The sequence below is a fragment of the Salmo salar genome, chromosome 16, assembly GCF_965601325.2.
Source record: "Salmo salar chromosome 16, fSalSal1, whole genome shotgun sequence".
In the NCBI taxonomy this organism is placed as follows: Eukaryota; Metazoa; Chordata; class Actinopteri; order Salmoniformes; family Salmonidae; genus Salmo; species Salmo salar.
In genome coordinates, this window is record NC_138306.1 from 57725640 (window position 1) to 57747314 (window position 21675).

At 47.0% G+C, this 21675-nt stretch overlaps 1 protein-coding gene and 1 long non-coding RNA gene across 6 annotated transcripts in view; both read left to right on the plus strand.

The window, feature by feature from the left end:
* Nucleotides 1-7755, plus strand: part of inpp5d (inositol polyphosphate-5-phosphatase D) — a 54174-nt gene extending 46419 nt beyond the window's left edge. The window contains exons 21-27 of the mRNA XM_082962797.1: nt 1274-1353; nt 1475-1562; nt 5372-5518; nt 5614-5680; nt 5779-6021; nt 6443-6915; nt 7277-7755. Of these exons, the coding sequence (XP_082818923.1) occupies nt 1274-1353; nt 1475-1562; nt 5372-5518; nt 5614-5680; nt 5779-6021; nt 6443-6915; nt 7277-7326 (1148 nt within the window). The 3' untranslated portion in view covers nt 7327-7755. The remainder of the gene's footprint in view (nt 1-1273; nt 1354-1474; nt 1563-5371; nt 5519-5613; nt 5681-5778; nt 6022-6442; nt 6916-7276) is intronic.
* Nucleotides 7756-12403: 4648 nt separating this feature from the next.
* On the plus strand, nt 12404-19958 carry LOC145861119 (uncharacterized). 5 transcript variants are annotated; one of them, XR_014380929.1, is made up of 3 exons: nt 12404-17718; nt 17985-18063; nt 18143-19958. It is a non-coding gene; the product is annotated as an uncharacterized LOC145861119 (long non-coding RNA). The 5 variants fall into 5 exon arrangements; XR_014380928.1 differs by having other exon boundaries at nt 12405-17718; nt 17985-18323; nt 18359-19958; XR_014380931.1 differs by having other exon boundaries at nt 12406-17004; nt 17084-17718; nt 17985-19957.
* The last annotated feature ends 1717 nt before the right edge of the window (nt 19959-21675 follow it).

Sequence of the window (21675 nt, forward strand, 5' to 3'; positions counted from 1 at the left end):
GAACTCTTCGTTGAAAACAAAAACATCACTTCATAGACAAGTCAACGTCACATTTTTTTTAATTTTGTGACGAAATCAAAATGAAAGAAAAGTGATCTTGCATATTCAGCAGACTATGGTGTGAAATAGTTTTTTATTTATTTGTATTTTATTTTATTAGTTATTGTTAATGCGTTGGGCCAGTAACCGATAGGTTGCTAGGTAGTCTTTGGTGCCCTTAACAACGAACAACCACCTTTTTCCCCCATTCCTATCTGATGGAAGAGTGTTGTTGTGTTGTGGCCAGAGACATATAATCCATAGAAGGGATTTGGACCTCTAACCCTGGCAATTTGACTGTTAATCTCATGAGTACACTAGCAATGGCTGCCTGTCTTGACTTGAATGGGAACAGCCATCTATGGATTATGTTTATGGTTGGTTGCGGCTGTCATTTTGACGATCGCAAATTTCAAAATACAATTGTGAAAAAAAAATGTACAGTTTGGAGAGCAAATGCTGTCATTACTAAATGTGTCATGTGATAAGTATTTTAATTAACATTCTTTTTTTTTACACAAAACGATTTGATTAATAAAATATTTAATCAGTTGTCTTCCTCAAATGATGAGGATGATGATACAATCTTTGTGAGAGGGAGGGAATCTGATTTCATTGGTCCTCAACTCACAGCTCAGACATTTCATTCAGGATAAACAGAGTTAGCCCTGAGTTAGCCTTGCTTGGACCAGGTTAGTTCTGAATGTAGGATAAACAGAGTTAGCCCTGAGTTAGCCTGCCCTGGACCAGGTTAGTTCTGAATGCAGGATAAACAGAGTTAGCCCTGAGTTAGCCTTGCTTGGACCAGGTTAGTTCTGAATGTAGGATAAACAGAGTTAGCCCTGAGTTAGCCTGCCCTGGACCAGGTTAGTTCTGAATGCAGGATAAACAGAGTTAGCCCTGAGTTAGCCTGCCCTGGACCAGGTTAGTTCTGAATGCAGGGTAAACAGAGTTAGCCCTGAGTTAGCCTGCCCTGGACCAGGTTAGTTCTCGAAGGATTCGTTGCCATAGAAATGTACCTGGCTAAAAGGCGAGCAACATTCCTATGATCGGTTATCCCGAGTTGAACTCAGTGTTGACCAAAGTTACCTTGCTAACTCCTCAAACCCGGAACGTAGGTCCCAGATCTGATTGTCTTGCAATCTCTTACTATTCATTGTCATGCCAAACTGGATTTGGCTATACGGTACAAGCACATCTGGGACCAGGCTAACTGCACACATCCTGTCCACAGAATTTGTCAAGAGCTCAGAAGGAGAGAACCAAGATCACTCTGATGGGAACATCAAGGTTCGGTTTGGAAACCAAGTTGAGGTAAATTGACATTTTTTGAAGCTTCTTTCAAGTACAATACTAGGCTAATTGTCTTACAATATGGTGTATATGATGCAGTAGAGTTGTTGAGTGTCTGAACTCCTGTCGTGTCTTTTTAAAGCTCGTCCCTATCATCTCAGACCCAGAGTATCTGTTGGATCAGCACATTCTCCTGTGTGTCAAGTCCACAGACTGTGATGAATCCTATGGTGAGAAAGTAGGACAACTGTGGTCTGTAATAGAAAGACTCGTTTTTAGAATGACACAGACCACATTTTGGGCTGGTGTAAATACTAGTCTAGGTCTATGACTCTTGATCATCTAGTTCTGTCTTCATCTAGCTCTGTCTTCATCTAGCTCTGTCTTCATCTAACTCTGTCTTCATCTAGCTCTGTCTTCATCTAGCTCTGTCTTCATCTAGTTCTGTCTTCATCTAGCTCTGTCTTCATCTAGCTCTGTCTTCATCTAGCTCTGTCTTCATCTAGTTCTGTCTTCATCTAGTTCTGTCTTCGTCTAGTTCTGTCTTCATCTAGCTCTGTCTTCATCTAGCTCTGTCTTCATCTAGCTCTGTCTTCATCTAGTTCTGTCTTCGTCTAGTTCTGTCTTCATCTAGCTCTGTCTTCATCTAGCTCTGTCTTCATCTAGCTCTGTCTTCGTCTAGTTCTGTCTTCATCTAGCTCTGTCTTCGTCTAGCTCTGTCTTCGTCTAGCTCTGTCTTCGTCTAGCTCTGTCTTCGTCTAGTTCTGTCTTCGTCTAGCTCTGTCTTCATCTAGCTCTGTCTTCATCTAGCTCTGTCTTCATCCAGTTCTGTCTTCATCCAGTTCTGTCTTCATCCAGTTCTGTCTTCATCTAGTTCTGTCTTCGTCTAGTTCTGTCTTCGTCTAGTTCTGTCTTCGTCTAGTTCTGTCTGTCTTCGTCTAGCTCTGTCTGTCTTCGTCTAGCTCTGTCTGTCTTCGTCTAGCTCTGTCTGTCTTCGTCTAGCTCTGTCTGTCTTCGTCTAGTTCTGTCTTCATCTAGCTCTGTCTTCATCTAGCTCTGTCTTCATCTAGCTCTGTCTTCATCTAGCTCTGTCTTCATCTAGTTCTGTCTTCGTCTAGTTCTGTCTTCGTCTAGCTCTGTCTGTCTTCGTCTAGCTCTGTCTGTCTTCGTCTAGCTCTGTCTGTCTTCGTCTAGCTCTGTCTGTCTTCGTCTAGCTCTGTCTGTCTTCCTCTAGTTCTGTCTTCATCTAGTTCTGTCTTCGTCTAGTTCTGTCTTCGTCTAGCTCTGTCTGTCTTCGTCTAGCTCTGTCTGTCTTCGTCTAGCTCTGTCTGTCTTCGTCTAGCTCTGTCTGTCTTCGTCTAGCTCTGTCTGTCTTCATCTAGCTCTGTCTTCATCTAGCTCTGTCTTCATCTAGCTCTGTCTTCATCTAGCTCTGTCTTCATCTAGCTCTGTCTTCATCTAGTTCTGTCTTCGTCTAGCTCTGTCTTCATCTAGCTCTGTCTTCATCTAGCTCTGTCTTCATCTAGCTCTGTCTAGTTCTGTCTTCGTCTAGCTCTGTCTGTCTTCGTCTAGCTCTGTCTGTCTTCGTCTAGCTCTGTCTGTCTTCGTCTAGCTCTGTCTGTCTTCGTCTAGCTCTGTCTGTCTTCGTCTAGCTCTGTCTGTCTTCGTCTAGTTCTGTCTTCGTCTAGCTCTGTCTGTCTTCGTCTAGCTCTGTCTGTCTTCGTCTAGTTCTGTCTTCATCTAGTTCTGTCTTCGTCTAGCTCTGTCTGTCTTCGTCTAGCTCTGTCTGTCTTCGTCTAGCTCTGTCTGTCTTCGTCTAGCTCTGTCTGTCTTCGTCTAGTTCTGTCTTCATCTAGCTCTGTCTTCGTCTAGCTCTGTCTTCGTCTAGCTCTGTCTTCGTCTAGCTCTGTCTTCGTCTAGCTCTGTCTTCATCTAGCTCTGTCTTCATCTAGTTCTGTCTTCGTCTAGTTCTGTCTTCGTCTAGTTCTGTCTTCGTCTAGTTCTGTCTTCGTCTAGCTCTGTCTTCGTCTAGCTCTGTCTTCGTCTAGCTCTGTCTTCGTCTAGCTCTGTCTTCATCTAGTTCTGTCTTCATCTAGTTCTGTCTTCATCTAGTTCTGTCTTCATCTAGTTCTGTCTGTCTTCGTCTAGCTCTGTCTGTCTTCGTCTAGCTCTGTCTGTCTTCGTCTAGCTCTGTCTGTCTTCGTCTAGCTCTGTCTGTCTTCGTCTAGCTCTGTCTGTCTTCGTCTAGCTCTGTCTGTCTTCGTCTAGCTCTGTCTGTCTTCGTCTAGCTCTGTCTGTCTTCGTCTAGCTCTGTCTGTCTTCGTCTAGCTCTGTCTGTCTTCGTCTAGCTCTGTCTGTCTTCGTCTAGCTCTGTCTGTCTTCGTCTAGCTCTGTCTTCGTCTAGCTCTGTCTTCGTCTAGTTTTGTCTTCGTCTAGTTCTGTCTTCGTCTAGTTCTGTCTTCGTCTAGTTCTGTCTTCGTCTAGCTCTGTCTGTCTTCGTCTAGCTCTGTCTGTCTTCGTCTAGCTCTGTCTGTCTTCGTCTAGCTCTGTCTGTCTTCGTCTAGCTCTGTCTGTCTTCGTCTAGCTCTGTCTGTCTTCGTCTAGCTCTGTCTGTCTTCGTCTAGCTCTGTCTTCGTCTAGCTCTGTCTGTCTTCGTCTAGCTCTGTCTGTCTTCGTCTAGCTCTGTCTGTCTTCGTCTAGCTCTGTCTGTCTTCGTCTAGCTCTGTCTGTCTTCGTCTAGCTCTGTCTTCGTCTAACTCTGTCTAGCTCTGTCTTCGTCTAGCTCTGTCTGTCTTCGTCGAGCTCTGTCTGTCTTCGTCGAGCTCTGTCTGTCTTCGTCGAGCTCTGTCTGTCTTCGTCTAGCTCTGTCTGTCTTCGTCTAGCTCTGTCTGTCTTCGTCTAGCTCTGTCTGTCTTCGTCTAGCTCTGTCTTCGTCTAGCTCTGTCTTCGTCTAGCTCTGTCTTCATCTAGCTCTGTCTTCATCTAGCTCTGTCTGTCTTCGTCTAGCTCTGTCTGTCTTCGTCTAGCTCTGTCTGTCTTCGTCTAGCTCTGTCTGTCTTCGTCTAGCTCTGTCTTCGTCTAGCTCTGTCTTCGTCTAGCTCTGTCTTCGTCTAGCTCTGTCTTCGTCTAGCTTTGTCTTCGTCTAGTTCTGTCTTCGTCTAGCTCTGTCTGTCTTCGTCTAGCTCTGTCTGTCTTCGTCTAGCTCTGTCTTCGTCTAGCTCTGTCTTCGTCTAGCTCTGTCTTCGTCTAGTTTTGTCTTCGTCTAGTTCTGTCTTCGTCTAGCTCTGTCTGTCTTCGTCTAGCTCTGTCTGTCTTCGTCTAGCTCTGTCTGTCTTCGTCTAGCTCTGTCTGTCTTCGTCTAGCTCTGTCTGTCTTCGTCTAGCTCTGTCTGTCTTCGTCTAGCTCTGTCTGTCTTCGTCTAGCTCTGTCTGTCTTCGTCTAGCTCTGTCTGTCTTCGTCTAGCTCTGTCTGTCTTCGTCTAGCTCTGTCTGTCTTCGTCTAGCTCTGTCTGTCTTCGTCTAGCTCTGTCTTCGTCTAGCTCTGTCTGTCTTCGTCGAGCTCTGTCTGTCTTCGTCGAGCTCTGCCTGTCTTCGTCTAGCCCTGTCTCTCTCAGCCGCTCATCTAGCTCTGTCTTTCTTCATCTAGGGGGGACTCATTCTGATTAGCTGCGCCGATGCCCAGTCATGTGAAATCCTTAGATTAGGGCCTAATTCATTTATTTCAATTTACTGAATTCCTTATATGAACTGTAACTCTGTAAAATTGTTGAAATTGTTGCATGTTGTGTTTATATTTTTGTTCAGAATAGTTCTGTCATCTAGCTCTCTGAGGAAAAGACAGCTTTTTCCAATCCTCCTCTCCCCTCCTCTTCTCTCCTCCTCTTCTCCTCTCCTCCTGTCCTCCCCTTCTCCAACCTCTTCTCTCCTCCTCCCCTTCTCTCCTCCCTTCTCTCCTCCCTTCTCTCCTCCCTCCTCCGCTTCTCTCCTCCTCCTCCTCCCTCTTCTCCACCTGCTACCCTGACATGGTGTCATCCCTACAGGAGAGGGCTGTGTGGCTCTGCGAGCGGCAGAGTCCTCCTACACAGAGTTCCACGTGACGCTGACGCATCACGGCGAGCGGACAGGCTCCCTGACAGGGGGTGTACAACTGCGCACCTCTGGGGGCAAACAGACCGAGAAGCTATACGGTGAGAGGCTGAGAACCAATGTCATAGTGTACCACTGATGTCTCAACAAAATATCATGTTTTCTCTTGTTGCTAAACACACTCCTCCTTTTACAGATTTTATCAAAGTGGAAAGGGATGATTCTGGCGTCCCAAAAGGAAAAGGACTGGATCACAACAACAAGTGAGCAGTTTCTCTTCACTCATGGCTATTTCTTTTAATCTTATAATCTCAGTTCAATTATGGGATAAGGACATGTGGTTATTTCTCCTGTTCAATAGGTTCACTCCTCCTCATCCCATTGATATCACCAACCCCAATTACATGGGGGTGGGCTACAAGTCTGGAGGTGTGACAGACAGGGGCTGGAGCTACAGCATGTCCCCCAGATCAGGCTCTGGAGGTGGGGGTGGTGTCGGTGGGCACGGGGGCAAGGACCAGACCCATGGAAACATCTTTCCCAAAAAGACTGTCTACGACCACAGCGCTGTGCGAAGCCCCACTGGAAAAGCAGCGAATAACGTGTACGTTGATCTATCTCAAAAAGGAGAAAAAAACATCTACAACTTCATAGTTAAAAAAAAAACTCTTACAGGCCGGGGTTTCCCCGAACACAGATTGAACTCCTTTGAAATATATTTTCAGTCCAGGGCTAGTCTTAATCTGGGTCCAGGGGAAAACGACACTTGGTAAATTGGTGTCAAATAATTTGTTGAGGTGGCTCGACTTCTAATATTTGGATTGGCGTTATTTAGGCATACTTGGGACTGAACTGAACAATATTGCTTCTATTTTCTCACAGTGTAGACAATGTACTGAGTGTGAAGAGATGAATTGATACCTCATTGTGAGTCTGTGAAGCTGAACTCTGAATGACCCGTGTGTGTGTGTGTGTGTGTGTGTGTGTGTGTGTGTGTGTGTGTGTGTGTGTGTCCTGTCCTCCAGAGGTGAGGACGTGAAGCCAGCGGATATGTTTGACAACCCTTTGTACGGCTCCATGGGAAAGTCTGGAGGAGGAGGAGCTAAGGACTCACCAGACTGTCAGTCCTCCAAGGACCACCTGACTGCTCCAGACCCCTACTTCTCCTTCCCCAAACCCTCTGACCAGGACTCTGACCGGCCTCCGGTCCCCACCCCTCGTAACCGCTCTTACACCTGTTCTGAGACCAAACCCCAGTGTCCAGCCCCTACGTCCTTCGCCTCCCTCCACCCCCTGTCCTACACCAAGAACCCTGTGAAGCCGTCACGCTCCGAGGGGGGCATGGTACTAACGGCCAATAAGCCGCCTCTGCCCATGAAGTCCCGCCCGGGCCAGGCGGACGCCACGTCCACTAAGCCCAGAGACTACAGAGACAGCTCGGAGCTGCCCAGCAAACTCCGTCCACCTTCAAGGCCCATCCAGCCCCTCCCCAAAGAAGGTTAGACTCCAGCTTCTGTTGACATATCAGGCAACCAGCTTCTGTTGACATATCAGGCAACCAGCTTCTGTTGACATATCAGGCAACCAGCTTCTGTTGACATATCAGGCAACCAGCTTCTGTTGACATATCAGGCAACCAGCTTCTGTTGACATATCAGGCAACCAGCTTCTGTTGACATATCAGGCAACCAGCTTCTGTTGTCATATCAGGCAGTGAAGTTGCTTATAGCTTCTGTTGTCATGTTTTTAAACTAAGCATAGCGCAGAGGAAAAGGTTCTGTATATTAAACTGTACATATTCAACACAACAGGCTGATGAAAACATTTCTCTTGTCCTTTCCCCCCCCCCCCCTCCCCAGCGCTTCATGAGACAAGTCAACCCTCGAAGATGGGCCGTTCAGTGAAATGACTGTTTGCTCCTGTCCTAGACGTTGGAAATGAGATGTTAAATGGGGTGCTGGTGACAGATGATAACTCAATACGACTTGTCACCCCCAGCCCAGTCACTCCACTGCTCGTCTTACTGACTCTCCCAAAACACGTTTCTGTACAAACTCGTCGTTCCTTTTTCCATATGCGTTAGTTATTACTGCAACTCCATAAGACATTTTCTTTCTGAATTGTCTTCATGTCTCCTCTTTTGTCTCGTGATTTTTGTAGAGATTCCTCCTATACGAAGTATCATTGTTCTGTTTTTGCACAGACGTTGAGCACCGCAAGAAGTCTTTTAGATTATAGGAATAATTTTGAAGACTTGCTTGCAACAATCTGAATGTGTCTTCCTTGTATCTGGTGTTTGGTCATATCAGTACTATTAAACTAAAAAGTTGTAAGACTCTCCTGCCTCTCCATCTCATTTGATTAGGCCTATTTATTTTTCACATCTGCTTTGAACCTTCCTATCTGTACGGCAGACAGTTACTTTTCAGTTTACCACAACCCAGTGTCCAATTATCCATTATATATTTTCAGGAGACTGAAAAGATTTGGCATGGGTCTCCAGATCCTCAAAAAGTTATACAGCTGCACCGTCGAGAGCATCCTCATCGGTTGCATCACCGCCTGGTATGGCAACTGCTCGGCATCTGATCGTAAGGCGCTACAGAGGGTAGTGAGTATGGCCCAGTACATCACAGGCCAAGCCTACTGACAAAATATAAATATATATAAAAGATTAAACTCCAGTCACCCAAGTCGTAGACTGTTCTCTCTGTTACCGCACGGCAAACAGTACCGGAGTGCCAAGTCTAGGTCCAAAAGGCTCCTTAACAGTTTCTACCACCAAGCCATAAGACTAGCAAATTAGTAAGAATGTCTCACCCTATGTTTAAGAATGGCCTTTTTCCCTTTATTTAGATTACAACCTCTCACTTTCAGTTATTTGAAAAGGAAATCATCTCCCAAATATCGCTATTTTTAAAACTAGTCCCAGAAAGTTGGTTGCAATTTCAATTTAATCCACCAGAAACGACAGAACAAATATTGTGGTTAAACTCCAATATACTAATTGATAAATTTAAAAAATATATATATATTTTCTTTGTAAAAATGTAAGGTATAATCTTTGTAAATGTTATCATAAATAAGACTGGTGGAGTTATGTCACACATGTAGCTAACATGGAAATGTCTGCTCTACTCAAAATTACAACCAACCAATTGCAGCATTAGCTCAAAAAATAGAGGAGGCAAGTGGAAGGGGGAGAAGTAAGGAACTTGTCTGTCGGCATTAAAGACATTAATTGGTTAAAGGAAATTGTGATCGATAACAAAAGAATACCAGTTTAATTTAACGACCAAAAAATTGACAGCTGTGCCATACAGATTGCAAAATAGTTGGAAAGAGATTTTTGATGTACCAATTCCATGGCATATGGTTTATGAACTGATACACAAAACGACACCAGATTCAAAACTTAGAATTTTTCTATTTAAATTATTATACAAAATTCTTGCAAACAATAGAATGTTATATATATGGGGGATACAATCTTCCCAGCTCTGCAGATTTAGCTGCGATATAGACAGAATCATTAGATCATTTGTTTTGGTACTGTCCATATGTAGCTTGTTTTATGGTCACAGGTCCAGGAATGGTTGAAGAAGTGTAATATTTACCTGGAGCCAACGCTGCAGATTTCACTACTGGATGATCTGAAAAGTCAGTCAATCGATCAATAATATAATAATACTTTTAGGGGGGGAAAAAATTGTTTTTATTTACAATCTGTAGAAACAATGAGAATAGAAAGGCTCAACTTTTGTGAAACAGCACAGTTGAAAATATATGGCAAATAGAAATCCAATATGGATGGTGTTACGTGTCACGTATCCTCCCTCTCCTTCCTCTAGGTCATCAGGCTGCTGATTATCCTCCCTCTAGATCATCAGGCTGCTGATTATCCTCCCTCTCTGACCTCTAGGTCATCAGGCTGCTGATTATCCTCCCTCTCTGACCTCTAGGTCATCAGGCTGCTGATTATCCTCCCTCTCTGACCTCTAGGTCATCAGACTGCTGATTATCCTCCCTCTCTGACCTCTAGGTCATCAGGCTGCTGATTATCCTCCCTCTCCTTCCTCTAGGTCATCAGGCTGCTGGTTATACTCCCTCTCCTTCCTCTAGGTCATCAGGCTGCTGATTATCCTCCCTCTCCTCCCTCTAGGTCATCAGGCTGCTGATTATACTCCCTCTCCTCCCTCTAGGTCATCAGGCTGCTGATTATCCTCCCTCTCCTTCCTCTAGGTCATCAGGCTGCTGATTATCCTCCCTCTCCTCCCTCTAGGTCATCAGGCTGCTGATTATACTCCCTCTCCTCCCTCTAGGTCATCAGGCTGCTGATTATCCTCCCTCTCCTTCCTCTAGGTCATCAGGCTGCTGATTATCCTCCCTCTCCTTCCTCTAGGTCATCAGGCTGCTGATTATACTCCCTCTCTGACCTCTAGGTCATCAGGCTGCTGATTATCCTCCCCCTCCTTCCTCTAGGTCATCAGGCTGCTGATTATCCTCCCCCTCCTTCCTCTAGGTCATCAGACTGCTGATTATCCTCCCTCTCCTTCCTCTAGGTCATCAGGCTGCTGATTATACTCCCTCTCCTCCCTCTAGGTCATCAGGCTGCTGATTATACTCCCTCTCTGACCTCTAGGTCATCAGGCTGCTGATTATCCTCCCTCTCCTTCCTCTAGGTCATCAGGCTGCTGATTATACTCCCTCTCTGACCTCTAGGTTATCAGGCTGCTGATTATCCTCCCTCTCCTCCCTCTAGGTCATCAGGCTGCTGATTATCCTCCCTCTCCTCCCTCTAGGTCATCAGGCTGCTGATTATCCTCCCTCTCCTCCCTCTAGGTCATCAGGCTGCTGATTATACTCCCTCTCCTCCCTCTAGGTCATCAGGCTGCTGATTATACTCCCTCTCCTCCCTCTAGGTCATCAGGCTGCTGATTATCCTCCCTCTCCTCCCTCTAGGTCATCAGGCTGCTGATTATACTCCCTCTCCTCCCTCTAGGTCATCAGGCTGCTGATTATACTCCCTCTCTGACCTCTAGGTCATCAGGCTGCTGATTATCCTCCCTCTCTGACCTCTAGGTCATCAGGCTGCTGATTATCCTCCCTCTCTGACCTCTAGGTCATCAGGCTGCTGATTATACTCCCTCTCCTCCCTCTAGGTCATCAGGCTGCTGATTATCCTCCCTCTCTGACCTCTAAGGCATCAGGCTGCTGATTATCCTCCCTCTCCTCCCTCTAGGTCATCAGGCTGCTGATTATACTCCCTCTCCTCCCTCTAGGTCATCAGGCTGCTGATTATCCTCCCTCTCCTTCCTCTAGGTCATCAGGCTGCTGATTATACTCCCTCTCCTCCCTCTAGGTCATCAGGCTGCTGATTATCCTCCCTCTAGGTCATCAGGCTGCTGATTATCCTCCCTCTCTGACCTCTAGGTCACCAGGCTGCTGATTATACTCCCTCTCCTTCCTCTAGGTCATCAGGCTGCTGATTATCCTCCCTCTCCTCCCTCTAGGTCATCAGGCTGCTGATTATACTCCCTCTCCTTCCTCTAGGTCATCAGGCTGCTGATTATCCTCCCTCTCCTTCCTCTAGGTCATCAGGCTGCTGATTATCCTCCCTCTCCTCCCTCTAGGTCATCAGGCTGCTGATTATCCTCCCTCTCCTCCCTCTAGGTCATCAGGCTGCTGATTATCCTCCCTCTCCTCCCTCTAGGTCATCAGGCTGCTGATTATCCTCCTTCTCCTCCCTCTAGGTCATCAGGCTGCTGATTATCCTCCCTCTCCTCCCTCTAGGTCATCAGGCTGCTGATTATCCTCCCTCTCCTCCCTCTAGGTCATCAGGCTGCTGATTATCCTCCCTCTCTGACCTCTAGGTCACCAGGCTGCTGATTATACTCCCTCTCTGACCTCTAGGTCATCAGGCTGCTGATTATACTCCCTCTCCTTCCTCTAGGTCATCAGGCTGCTGATTATCCTCCCTCTCGGTCATCAGGCTGCTGATTATCCTCCCTCTCCTCCCTCTAGGTCATCAGGCTGCTGATTATCCTCCCTCTCCTCCCTCTAGGTCATCAGGCTGCTGATTATCCTCCCTCTCCTTCCTCTAGGTCATCAGGCTGCTGATTATCCTCCCTCTCTGACCTCTAGGTCATCAGGCTGCTGATTATCCTCCCTCTCCTTCCTCTAGGTCATCAGGCTGCTGATTATCCTCCCTCTCCTCCCTCTAGGTCATCAGGCTGCTGATTATCCTCCCTCTCCTCCCTCTAGGTCATCAGGCTGCTGATTATCCTCCCTCTCTGACCTCTAGGTCATCAGGCTGCTGATTATCCTCCCTCTAGGTCATCAGGCTGCTGATTATCCTCCCTCTAGGTCATCAGGCTGCTGATTATACTCCCTCTCTGACCTCTAGGTCATCAGGCTGCTGATTATCCTCCCTCTCCTCCCTCTAGGTCATCAGGCTGCTGATTATCCTCCCTCTCCTCCCTCTAGGTCATCAGGCTGCTGATTATCCTCCCTCTCTGACCTCTAGGTCATCAGACTGCTGATTATCCTCCCTCTCCTTCCTCTAGTTTATCAGACTGCTGATTATCCTCCCTCTCCTTCCTCTAGGTCATCAGGCTGCTGATTATACTCCCTCTCCTCCCTCTAGGTCATCAGGCTGCTGATTATCCTCCCTCTAGGTCATCAGGCTGCTGATTATCCTCCCTCTAGGTCATCAGGCTGCTGATTATCCTCCCTCTCCTTCCTCTAGGTCATCAGACTGCTGATTATCCTCCCTCTCCTCCCTCTAGGTCATCAGGCTGCTGATTATCCTCCCTCTCCTCCCTCTAGGTCATCAGGCTGCTGATTATCCTCCCTCTCCTTCCTCTAGGTCATCAGGCTGCTGATTATACTCCCTCTCTGACCTCTAGGTCATCAGGCTGCTGATTATCCTCCCTCTCCTTCCTCTAGGTCATCAGGCTGCTGATTATCCTCCCTCTCCTTCCTCTAGGTCATCAGACTGCTGATTATCCTCCCTCTCCTCCCTCTAGGTCATCAGGCTGCTGATTATCCTCCCTCTCCTCCCTCTAGGTCATCAGGCTGCTGATTATCCTCCCTCTAGGTCATCAGGCTGCTGATTATACTCCCTCTCTGACCTCTAGGTCATCAGGCTGCTGATTATCCTCCCTCTCCTTCCTCTAGGTCATCAGGCTGCTGATTATACTCCCTCTCTGACCTCTAGGTTATCAGGCTGCTGATTATCCTCCCTCTCCTCCCTCTAGGTCATCAGGCTGCTGATTATCCTCCCTCTCCTCCCTCTAGGTCATCAGGCTGCTGATTATACTCCCTCTCTGACCTCTAGGTTATCAGGCTGCTGATTATCCTCCCTCTCCTCCCTCTAGGTCATCAGGCTGCTGATTATCCTCCTTCTCCTCCCTCTAGGTCATCAGGCTGCTGATTATCCTCCCTCTCCTCCCTCTAGGTCATCAGGCTGCTGATTATCCTCCCTCTCCTCCCTCTAGGTCATCAGGCTGCTGATTATCCTCCCTCTCCTCCCTCTAGGTCATCAGGCTGCTGATTATCCTCCCTCTAGGTCATCAGGCTGCTGATTATCCTCCCTCTAGGTCATCAGGCTGCTGATTATCCTCCCTCTCCTCCCTCTAGGTCATCAGGCTGCTGATTATCCTCCCTCTCCTCCCTCTAGGTCATCAGGCTTCTGATTATCCTCCCTCTAGGTCATCAGGCTGCTGATTATCCTCCCTCTCCTCCCTCTAGGTCATCAGGCTGCTGATTATCCTCCCTCTAGGTCATCAGGCTGCTGATTATCCTCCCTCTAGGTCATCAGGCTGCTGATTATCCTCCCTCTCCTTCCTCTAGGTCATCAGGCTGCTGATTATCCTCCCTCTCCTCCCTCTAGGTCATCAGGCTGCTGATTATCCTCCCTCTCCTTCCTCTAGGTCATCAGGCTGCTGATTATCCTCCCTCTCCTTCCTCTAGGTCATCAGGCTGCTGATTATCCTCCCTCTCCTCCCTCTAGGTCATCAGGCTGCTGATTATCCTCCCTCTAGGTCATCAGGCTGCTGATTATACTCCCTCTCCTCCCTCTAGGTCATCAGGCTGCTGATTATCCTCCCTCTCCTTCCTCTAGGTCATCAGGCTGTTGATTATCCTCCCTCTCCTCCCTCTAGGTCATCAGGCTGCTGATTTATCCTCCCTCTCGGTCATCAGGCTGCTGATTATCCTCCCTCTCCTCCCTCTAGGTCATCAGGCTGCTGATTATCCTCCCTCTCCTTCCTCTAGGTCATCAGGCTGCTGATTATCCTCCCTCTCCTCCCTCTAGGTCATCAGGTTGCTGATTATCCTCCCTCTCCTCCCTCTAGGTCATCAGGCTTCTGATTATCCTCCCTCTAGGTCATCAGGCTGCTGATTATCCTCCCTCTCCTCCCTCTAGGTCATCAGGCTGCTGATTATCCTCCCTCTCCTCCCTCTAGGTCATCAGGCTGCTGATTATCCTCCCTCTAGGTCATCAGGCTGCTGATTATCCTCCCTCTCCTTCCTCTAGGTCATCAGGCTGCTGATTATCCTCCCTCTCCTCCCTCTAGGTCATCAGGCTGCTGATTATCCTCCCTCTCCTTCCTCTAGGTCATCAGGCTGCTGATTATCCTCCCTCTCCTTCCTCTAGGTCATCAGGCTGCTGATTATCCTCCCTCTCCTCCCTCTAGGTCATCAGGCTGCTGATTATCCTCCCTCTCCTTCCTCTAGGTCATCAGGCTGCTGATTATCCTCCCTCTCCTTCCTCTAGGTCATCAGGCTGCTGATTATCCTCCCTCTCCTCCCTCTAGGTCATCAGGCTGCTGATTATCCTCCCTCTAGGTCATCAGGCTGCTGATTATACTCCCTCTCCTCCCTCTAGGTCATCAGGCTGCTGATTATCCTCCCTCTCCTCCCTCTAGGTCATCAGGTTGCTGATTATCCTCCCTCTCCTCCCTCTAGGTCATCAGGCTGCTGATTATCCTCCCTCTCCTCCCTCTAGGTCATCAGACTGCTGATTATCCTCCCTCTCCTCCCTCTAGGTCATCAGGCTGCTGATTATCCTCCCTCTAGGTCATCAGGCTGCTGATTATCCTCCCTCTCCTCCCTCTAGGTCATCAGGCTGCTGATTATCCTTCCTCTAGGTCATCAGGCTGCTGATTATCCTCCCTCTCCTCCCTCTAGGTCATCAGGCTGCTGATTATCCTCCCTCTCCTTCCTCTAGGTCATCAGGCTGCTGATTATCCTCCCTCTCCACCCGCTAGGTCATCAGTCTGCTGATTATCCTCCCTCTCCTTCCTCTAGGTCATCAGGCTGCTGATTATCCTCCCTCTCCTTCCTCTAGGTCATCAGGCTGCTGATTATCCTCCCTCTCCTCCCTCTAGGTCATCAGGCTGCCGATTATCCTCCCTCTCCACTCGCTAGGTCATCAGGCTGCTGATTATCCTCCCTCTCCTTCCTCTAGGTCATCAGGCTGCTGATTATCCTCCCTCTCCTTCCTCTAGGTCATCAGGCTGCTGATTATACTCCCTCTCTGACCTCTAGGTCATCAGGCTGCTGATTATCCTCCCTCTCCTCCCTCTAGGTCATCAGGCTGCTGATTATTCCCCACACCTGTCACCAGCGCCTCATGACACTCACCTGGACTCCATCACCTCCTTGATTATCTTCCCTATATCTGTCACTCCTCTTGGTTCTTTCCTCAGGTGTTATTGACTCTGTTTTCATGTCGGTGCGTTGTTTGTGTTTATTGTTTTGTTTATTTATTAAAACACTCCCTGTACTTCCTTCCCGACTCTCAGCGCACTCGTTACATTAAGAGATAGATGAGAGGGGTTGTACGGAGCTGAAGGTTGGGACTAATAACAACAAGATAACTAATGTAAAACATACTGTGTCCGTAAAACTGATGTAGGTTCAGAACCTTTTTAAAAGAGCACAGTTTGAAAGATAAGAGAAATATAAATCTAACTGGATGGACATCAGAAATAGATGGGAGAGGTTGAGGGTAGAGGAAGGACATCAGTAATAGATGGAGAGGTTGAGGGTAGAGGAAGGACATCAGTAATAGATGGAGAGGTTGAGGGTAGAGGAAGGACATCAGTAATAGATGGGAGAGGTTGAGGGTAGAGGAAGGACATCAGTAATAGATGGGAGAGGTTGAGGGTAGATGAAGGACATCAGTAATAGATGGTTGAGGGTAGAGGAAGGACATCAGTAATAGATGGGAGAGGTTGAGGGTAGAGGAAGGACATCAGTAATAGATGGTTGAGGGTAGAGGAAGGACATCAGTAATAGATGGGAGAGGTTGAGGGTAGATGAAGGACATCAGTAATAGATGGAGAGGTTGAGGGTAGAGGAAGGACATCAGTAATAGATGGGAGAGGTTGAGGGTAGAGGAAGGACATCAGTAATAGATGGGAGAGGTTGAGGGTAGAGGAAGGACATCAGTAATAGATGGTTGAGGGTAGAGGAAGGACATCAGTAATAGATGGGAGAGGTTGAGGGTAGATGAAGGACATCAGTAATAGATGGTTGAGGGTAGAGGAAGGACATCAGTAATAGATGGGAGAGGTTGAGTGTAGAGGAAGGACATCAGTAATAGATGGAGAGGTTGAGGGTAGAGGAAGGACATCAGTAATAGATGGGAGAGGTTGAGGGTAGAGGAAGGACATCAGTAATAGATGGGAGAGGTTGAGGGTAGAGGAAGGACATCAGTAATAGATGGAGAGGTTGAGGGTAGAGGAAGGACATCAGTAATAGATGGAGAGGTTGAGGGTAGAGGAAGGACATCAGTAATAGATGGGAGAGGTTGAGGGTAGAGGAAGGACATCAGTAATAGATGGTTGAGGGTAGAGGAAGGACATCAGTAATAGATGGTTGAGGGTAGAGGAAGGACATCAGTAATAGATGGGAGAGGTTGAGGGTAGAGGAAGGACATCAGTAATAGATGGTTGAGGGTAGAGGAAGGACATCAGTAATAGATGGTTGAGGGTAGAGGAAGGACATCAGTAATAGATGGTTGAGGGTAGAGGAAGGACATCAGTAATAGATGGTTGAGGGTAGAGGAAGGACATCAGTAATAGATGGTTGAGGGTAGAGGAAGGACATCAGTAATAGATGGGAGAGGTTGAGGGTAGAGGAAGGACATCAGTAATAGATGGAGAGGTTGAGGGTAGAGGAAGGACATCAGTAATAGATGGTTGAGGGTAGAGGAAGGACATCAGTAATAGATGGTTGAGGGTAGAGGAAGGACATCAGTAATAGATGGGAGAGGTTGAGGGTAGAGGAAGGACATCAGTAATAGATGGGAGAGGTTGAGGGTAGAGGAAGGACATCAGTAATAGATGGGAGAGGTTGAGGGTAGAGGAAGGACATCAGTAATAGATGGGAGAGGTTGAGGAAGGACATCAGTAATAGATGGGAGAGGTTGAGGAAGGACATCAGTAATAGATGGAGAGGTTGAGGGTAGAGGAAGGACATCAGTAATAGATGGGAGAGGTTGAGGGTAGAGGAAGGACATCAGTAATAGATGGGAGAGGTTGAGGGTAGAGGAAGGACATCAGTAATAGATGGAGAGGTTGAGGGTAGAGGAAGGACATCAGTAATAGATGGAGAGGTTGAGGGTAGAGGAAGGACATCAGTAATAGATGGGAGAGGTTGAGGGTAGAGGAAGGACATCAGTAATAGATGGTTGAGGGTAGAGGAAGGACATCAGTAATAGATGGTTGAGGGTAGAGGAAGGACATCAGTAATAGATGGTTGAGGGTAGAGGAAGGACATCAGTAATAGATGGGAGAGGTTGAGGGTAGAGGAAGGACATCAGTAATAGATGGTTGAGGGTAGAGGAAGGACATCAGTAATAGATGGTTGAGGGTAGAGGAAGGACATCAGTAATAGATGGTTGAGGGTAGAGGAAGGACATCAGTAATAGATGGTTGAGGGTAGAGGAAGGACATCAGTAATAGATGGGAGAGGTTGAGGGTAGAGGAAGGACATCAGTAATAGATGGTTGAGGGTAGAGGAAGGACATCAGTAATAGATGGTTGAGGGTAGAGGAAGGACATCAGTAATAGATGGTTGAGGGTAGAGGAAGGACATCAGTAATAGATGGTTGAGGGTAGAGGAAGGACATCAGTAATAGATGGTTGAGGGTAGAGGAAGGACATCAGTAATAGATGGGAGAGGTTGAGGGTAGAGGAAGGACATCAGTAATAGATGGAGAGGTTGAGGGTAGAGGAAGGACATCAGTAATAGATGGTTGAGGGTAGAGGAAGGACATCAGTAATAGATGGTTGAGGGTAGAGGAAGCGACATCAGTAATAGATGGGAGAGGTTGAGGGTAGAGGAAGGACATCAGTAATAGATGGGAGAGGTTGAGGGTAGAGGAAGGACATCAGTAATAGATGGGAGAGGTTGAGGGTAGAGGAAGGACATCAGTAATAGATGGGAGAGGTTGAGGAAGGACATCAGTAATAGATGGGAGAGGTTGAGGAAGGACATCAGTAATAGATGGGAGAGGTTGAGGGTAGAGGAAACACATCAGTAATAGATGGAGAGGTTGAGGGTAGAGGAAGGACATCAGTAATAGATGGGAGAGGTTGAGGGTAGAGGAAGGACATCAGTAATAGATGGAGAGGTTGAGGGTAGAGGAAGGACATCAGTAATAGATGGAGAGGTTGGGGGTAGAGGAAGGACATCAGTAATAGATGGGAGAGGTTGAGGGTAGAGGAAGGACATCAGTAATAGATGGTTGAGGGTAGAGGAAGGACATCAGTAATAGATGGTTGAGGGTAGAGGAAGGACATCAGTAATAGATGGTTGAGGGTAGAGGAAGGACATCAGTAATAGATGGGAGAGGTTGAGGGTAGAGGAAGGACATCAGTAATAGATGGAGAGGTTGAGGGTAGAGGAAGGACATCAGTAATGGAGAGGTTGAGGGTAGAGGAAGGACATCAGTAATAGATGGTTGAGGGTAGAGGAAGGACATCAGTAATAGATGGTTGAGGGTAGAGGAAGGACATCAGTAATAGATGGGAGAGGTTGAGGGTAGAGGAAGGACATCAGTAATAGATGGGAGAGGTTGAGGGTAGAGGAAGGACATCAGTAATAGATGGAGAGGTTGAGGGTAGATGAAGGACATCAGTAATAGATGGTTGAGGGTAGAGGAAGGACATCAGTAATAGATGGGAGAGGTTGAGGGTAGAGGAAGGACATCAGTAATAGATGGGAGAGGTTGAGGGTAGAGGAAGGACATCAGTAATAGATGGGAGAGGTTGAGGGTAGAGGAAGGACATCAGTAATAGATGGGAGAGGTTGAGGGTAGATGAAGGACATCAGTAATAGATGGTTGAGGGTAGAGGAAGGACATCAGTAATAGATGGGAGAGGATGAGGGTAGAGGAAGGACATCAGTAACAGATGGGAGAGGTTGAGCGTAGAGGAAGGACATCAGTAATAGATGGTTGAGGGTAGAGGAAGGACATCAGTAATAGATGGTTGAGGGTAGAGGAAGGACATCAGTAATAGATGGGAGAGGTGGAGGGTAGAGGAAGGACATCAGTAATAGATGGGAGAGGTTGAGGGTAGAGGAAGGACATCAGTAATAGATGGTTGAGGGTAGAAAAAGGACATCAGTAATAGATGGTTGAGGGTAGAGGAAGGACATCAGTAATAGATGGGAGAGGTGGAGGGCAGAGGAAGGACAAGAGTAAAAACAAACAAAGTAGAACTATAGTAAAATAGACTGTGTTCATAAAATGTATATAGTATAAGCTGGACGTAGAGGCCTAAGCGTTGTTGTTCACTAGTTTGCTAGAAGGGGTTGGAGGGTAATAAAGGAAATACATTTTGAAAGTATATGTACTTCTCTGTGTGTGTGGGTGGGTAGGTAGGTAGGTAGGTAGGTAGGTATTCTTAAAATAAAGTGGTGATCCTAACTAACCTAAAACAGGAAATGTTTACTAGGATTAAATGTAAACTTCTGACCCACTGGGAATGTGATGAAAGAAATAAAAGCTGAAATAAATAATTCTCTCTACTATTATTCTGACATTTCACATTCTTAAAATAAAGTGGTGATCCTAACTGACCTAAAACAGGGAATTTTTAGGATTTAAATGTCAGGAATTGTGAAAAACTGAGTTTAAATGTATTTGGCTAAGGTTTATGTAAACTTTCCCGACTTCAACTGTGTAGATATACACTGCTCAAAAAAATAAAGGGAACACTTAAACAACACAATGTAACTCCAAGTCAATCACACTTCTGTGAAATCAAACTGTCCACTTAGGAAGCAACACTGATTGACAATAAATTTCACATGCTGTTGTGCAAATGGAATAGACAACAGGTGGAAATTAGAGGAAATTAGCAAGACACCCCCAATAAAGGAGTGGTTCTGCAGGTGGGGACCACAGACCACTTCTCAGTTCCTATGCTTCCTGGCTGATGTTTTGGTCACTTTTGAATGCTGGCGGTGCTTTCACTCTAGTGGTAGCATGAGACGGAGTCTACAACCCACACAAGTGGCTCAGGTAGTGCAGCTCATCCAGGATGGCACATCAATGCGAGCTATGGCAAGAAGGTTTGCTGTGTCTGTCAGCGTAGTGTCCAGAGCATGGAGGCGCTACCAGGAGACAGGCCAGTACATCAGGAGACGTGGAGGAGGCCGTAGGAGGGCAACAACCCAGCAGCAGGACCGCTACCTCCGCCTTTGTGCAAGGAGGAACAGGAGAAGCACTGCCAGAGCCCTGCAAAATGACCTCCAGCAGGCCACAAATGTGCATGTGTCTGCTCAAACGGTCAGAAACAGACTCCATGAGGGTGGTATGAGGGCCCGACGTCCACAGGTGGGGGTTGTGCTTACAGCCCAACACCGTGCAGGACGTTTGGCATTTGCCAGAGAACACCAAGATTGGCAAATTCGCCACTGGCGCCCTGTGCTCTTCACAGATGAAAGCAGGTTCACACTGAGCATGTGACAGACGTGACAGAGTCTGGAGACGCCGTGGAGAACGTTCTGCTGCCTGCAACATCCTCCAGCATGACCGGTTTGGCGGTGGGTCAGTCATGGTGTGGGGTGGCATTTCTTTGGGGGGCCGCACAGCCCTCCGTGCTCGCCAGAGGTAGCCTGACTGCCATTAGGTACCGAGATGAGATCCTCAGACCCCTTGTGAGACCATACGCTGGTGCGGTTGGCCCTGGGTTCCTCCTAATGCAAGACAATGCTAGACCTCATGTGGCTGGAGTGTGTCAGCAGTTCCTGCAAGAGGAAGGCATTGATGCTATGGACTGGCCCGCCCATTCCCCAGACCTGAATCCAATTGAGCACATCTGGGACATCATGTCTCGCTCCATCCACCAACGCCACGTTGCACCACAGACTGTCCAGGAGTTGGCGGATGCTTTAGTCCAGGTCTGGGAGGAGATCCCTCAGGAGACCATCCGCCACCTCATCAGGAGCATGCCCAGGTGTTGTAGAGAGGTCATACAGGCACGTGGAGGCCACACACACTACTGAGCCTCATTTTGACTTGTTTTAAGGACATTACATCAAAGTTGGATCAGCCTGTAGTGTGGTTTTCCACTTTAATTTTGAGTGTGACTCCAAATCCAGACCTCCATGGGTTGATAAATTGGATTTCCATTGATTATTTTTGTGTGATTTTGTTGTCAGCACATTCAACTATGTAAAGAAAAAAGTATTTAATAAGATTTCTTTCATTCAGATCTACGATGTGTTGTTTAAGTGTTCCCTTTATTTTTTTGAGCAGTATATAAAAATTCCCTGTCTTAGGTCAGTTAGGATCACTACTTTATTTTAAGAATGTGAAATGTCAGAATAATAGTAAAGAGAATTATTTATTTCAGCTTTTATTTCTTTCATCACATTCCCAGTGGGTCAGACGTTTACATACACTCAATTAGTATTTGGTAGCATTGCCTTAAAATTGTTTAACTTGGGTCAAATGTTTCGGGTAGCCTTCCACAAGCTTCCCACAATAAGTTGGGTGAATTTTGGCCCATTCCTCCTGACAGAGCTGGTGTAACTGAGTCAGGTTTGTAGGCTTCCTTTCTCACACACGCTTTTTCAGTTCTGCCCACACATTTTCTATGGGATTGACATCAGGGCTTTGTGATGGCCACTCCAATACCTTGACTTTGTTGTCCTTAAAGCCATTTTGCCACAACTTTGGAAGTATGCTTGGGGTCATTGTCCATTTGGAAGACCCATTTGCGACCAAGCTTTA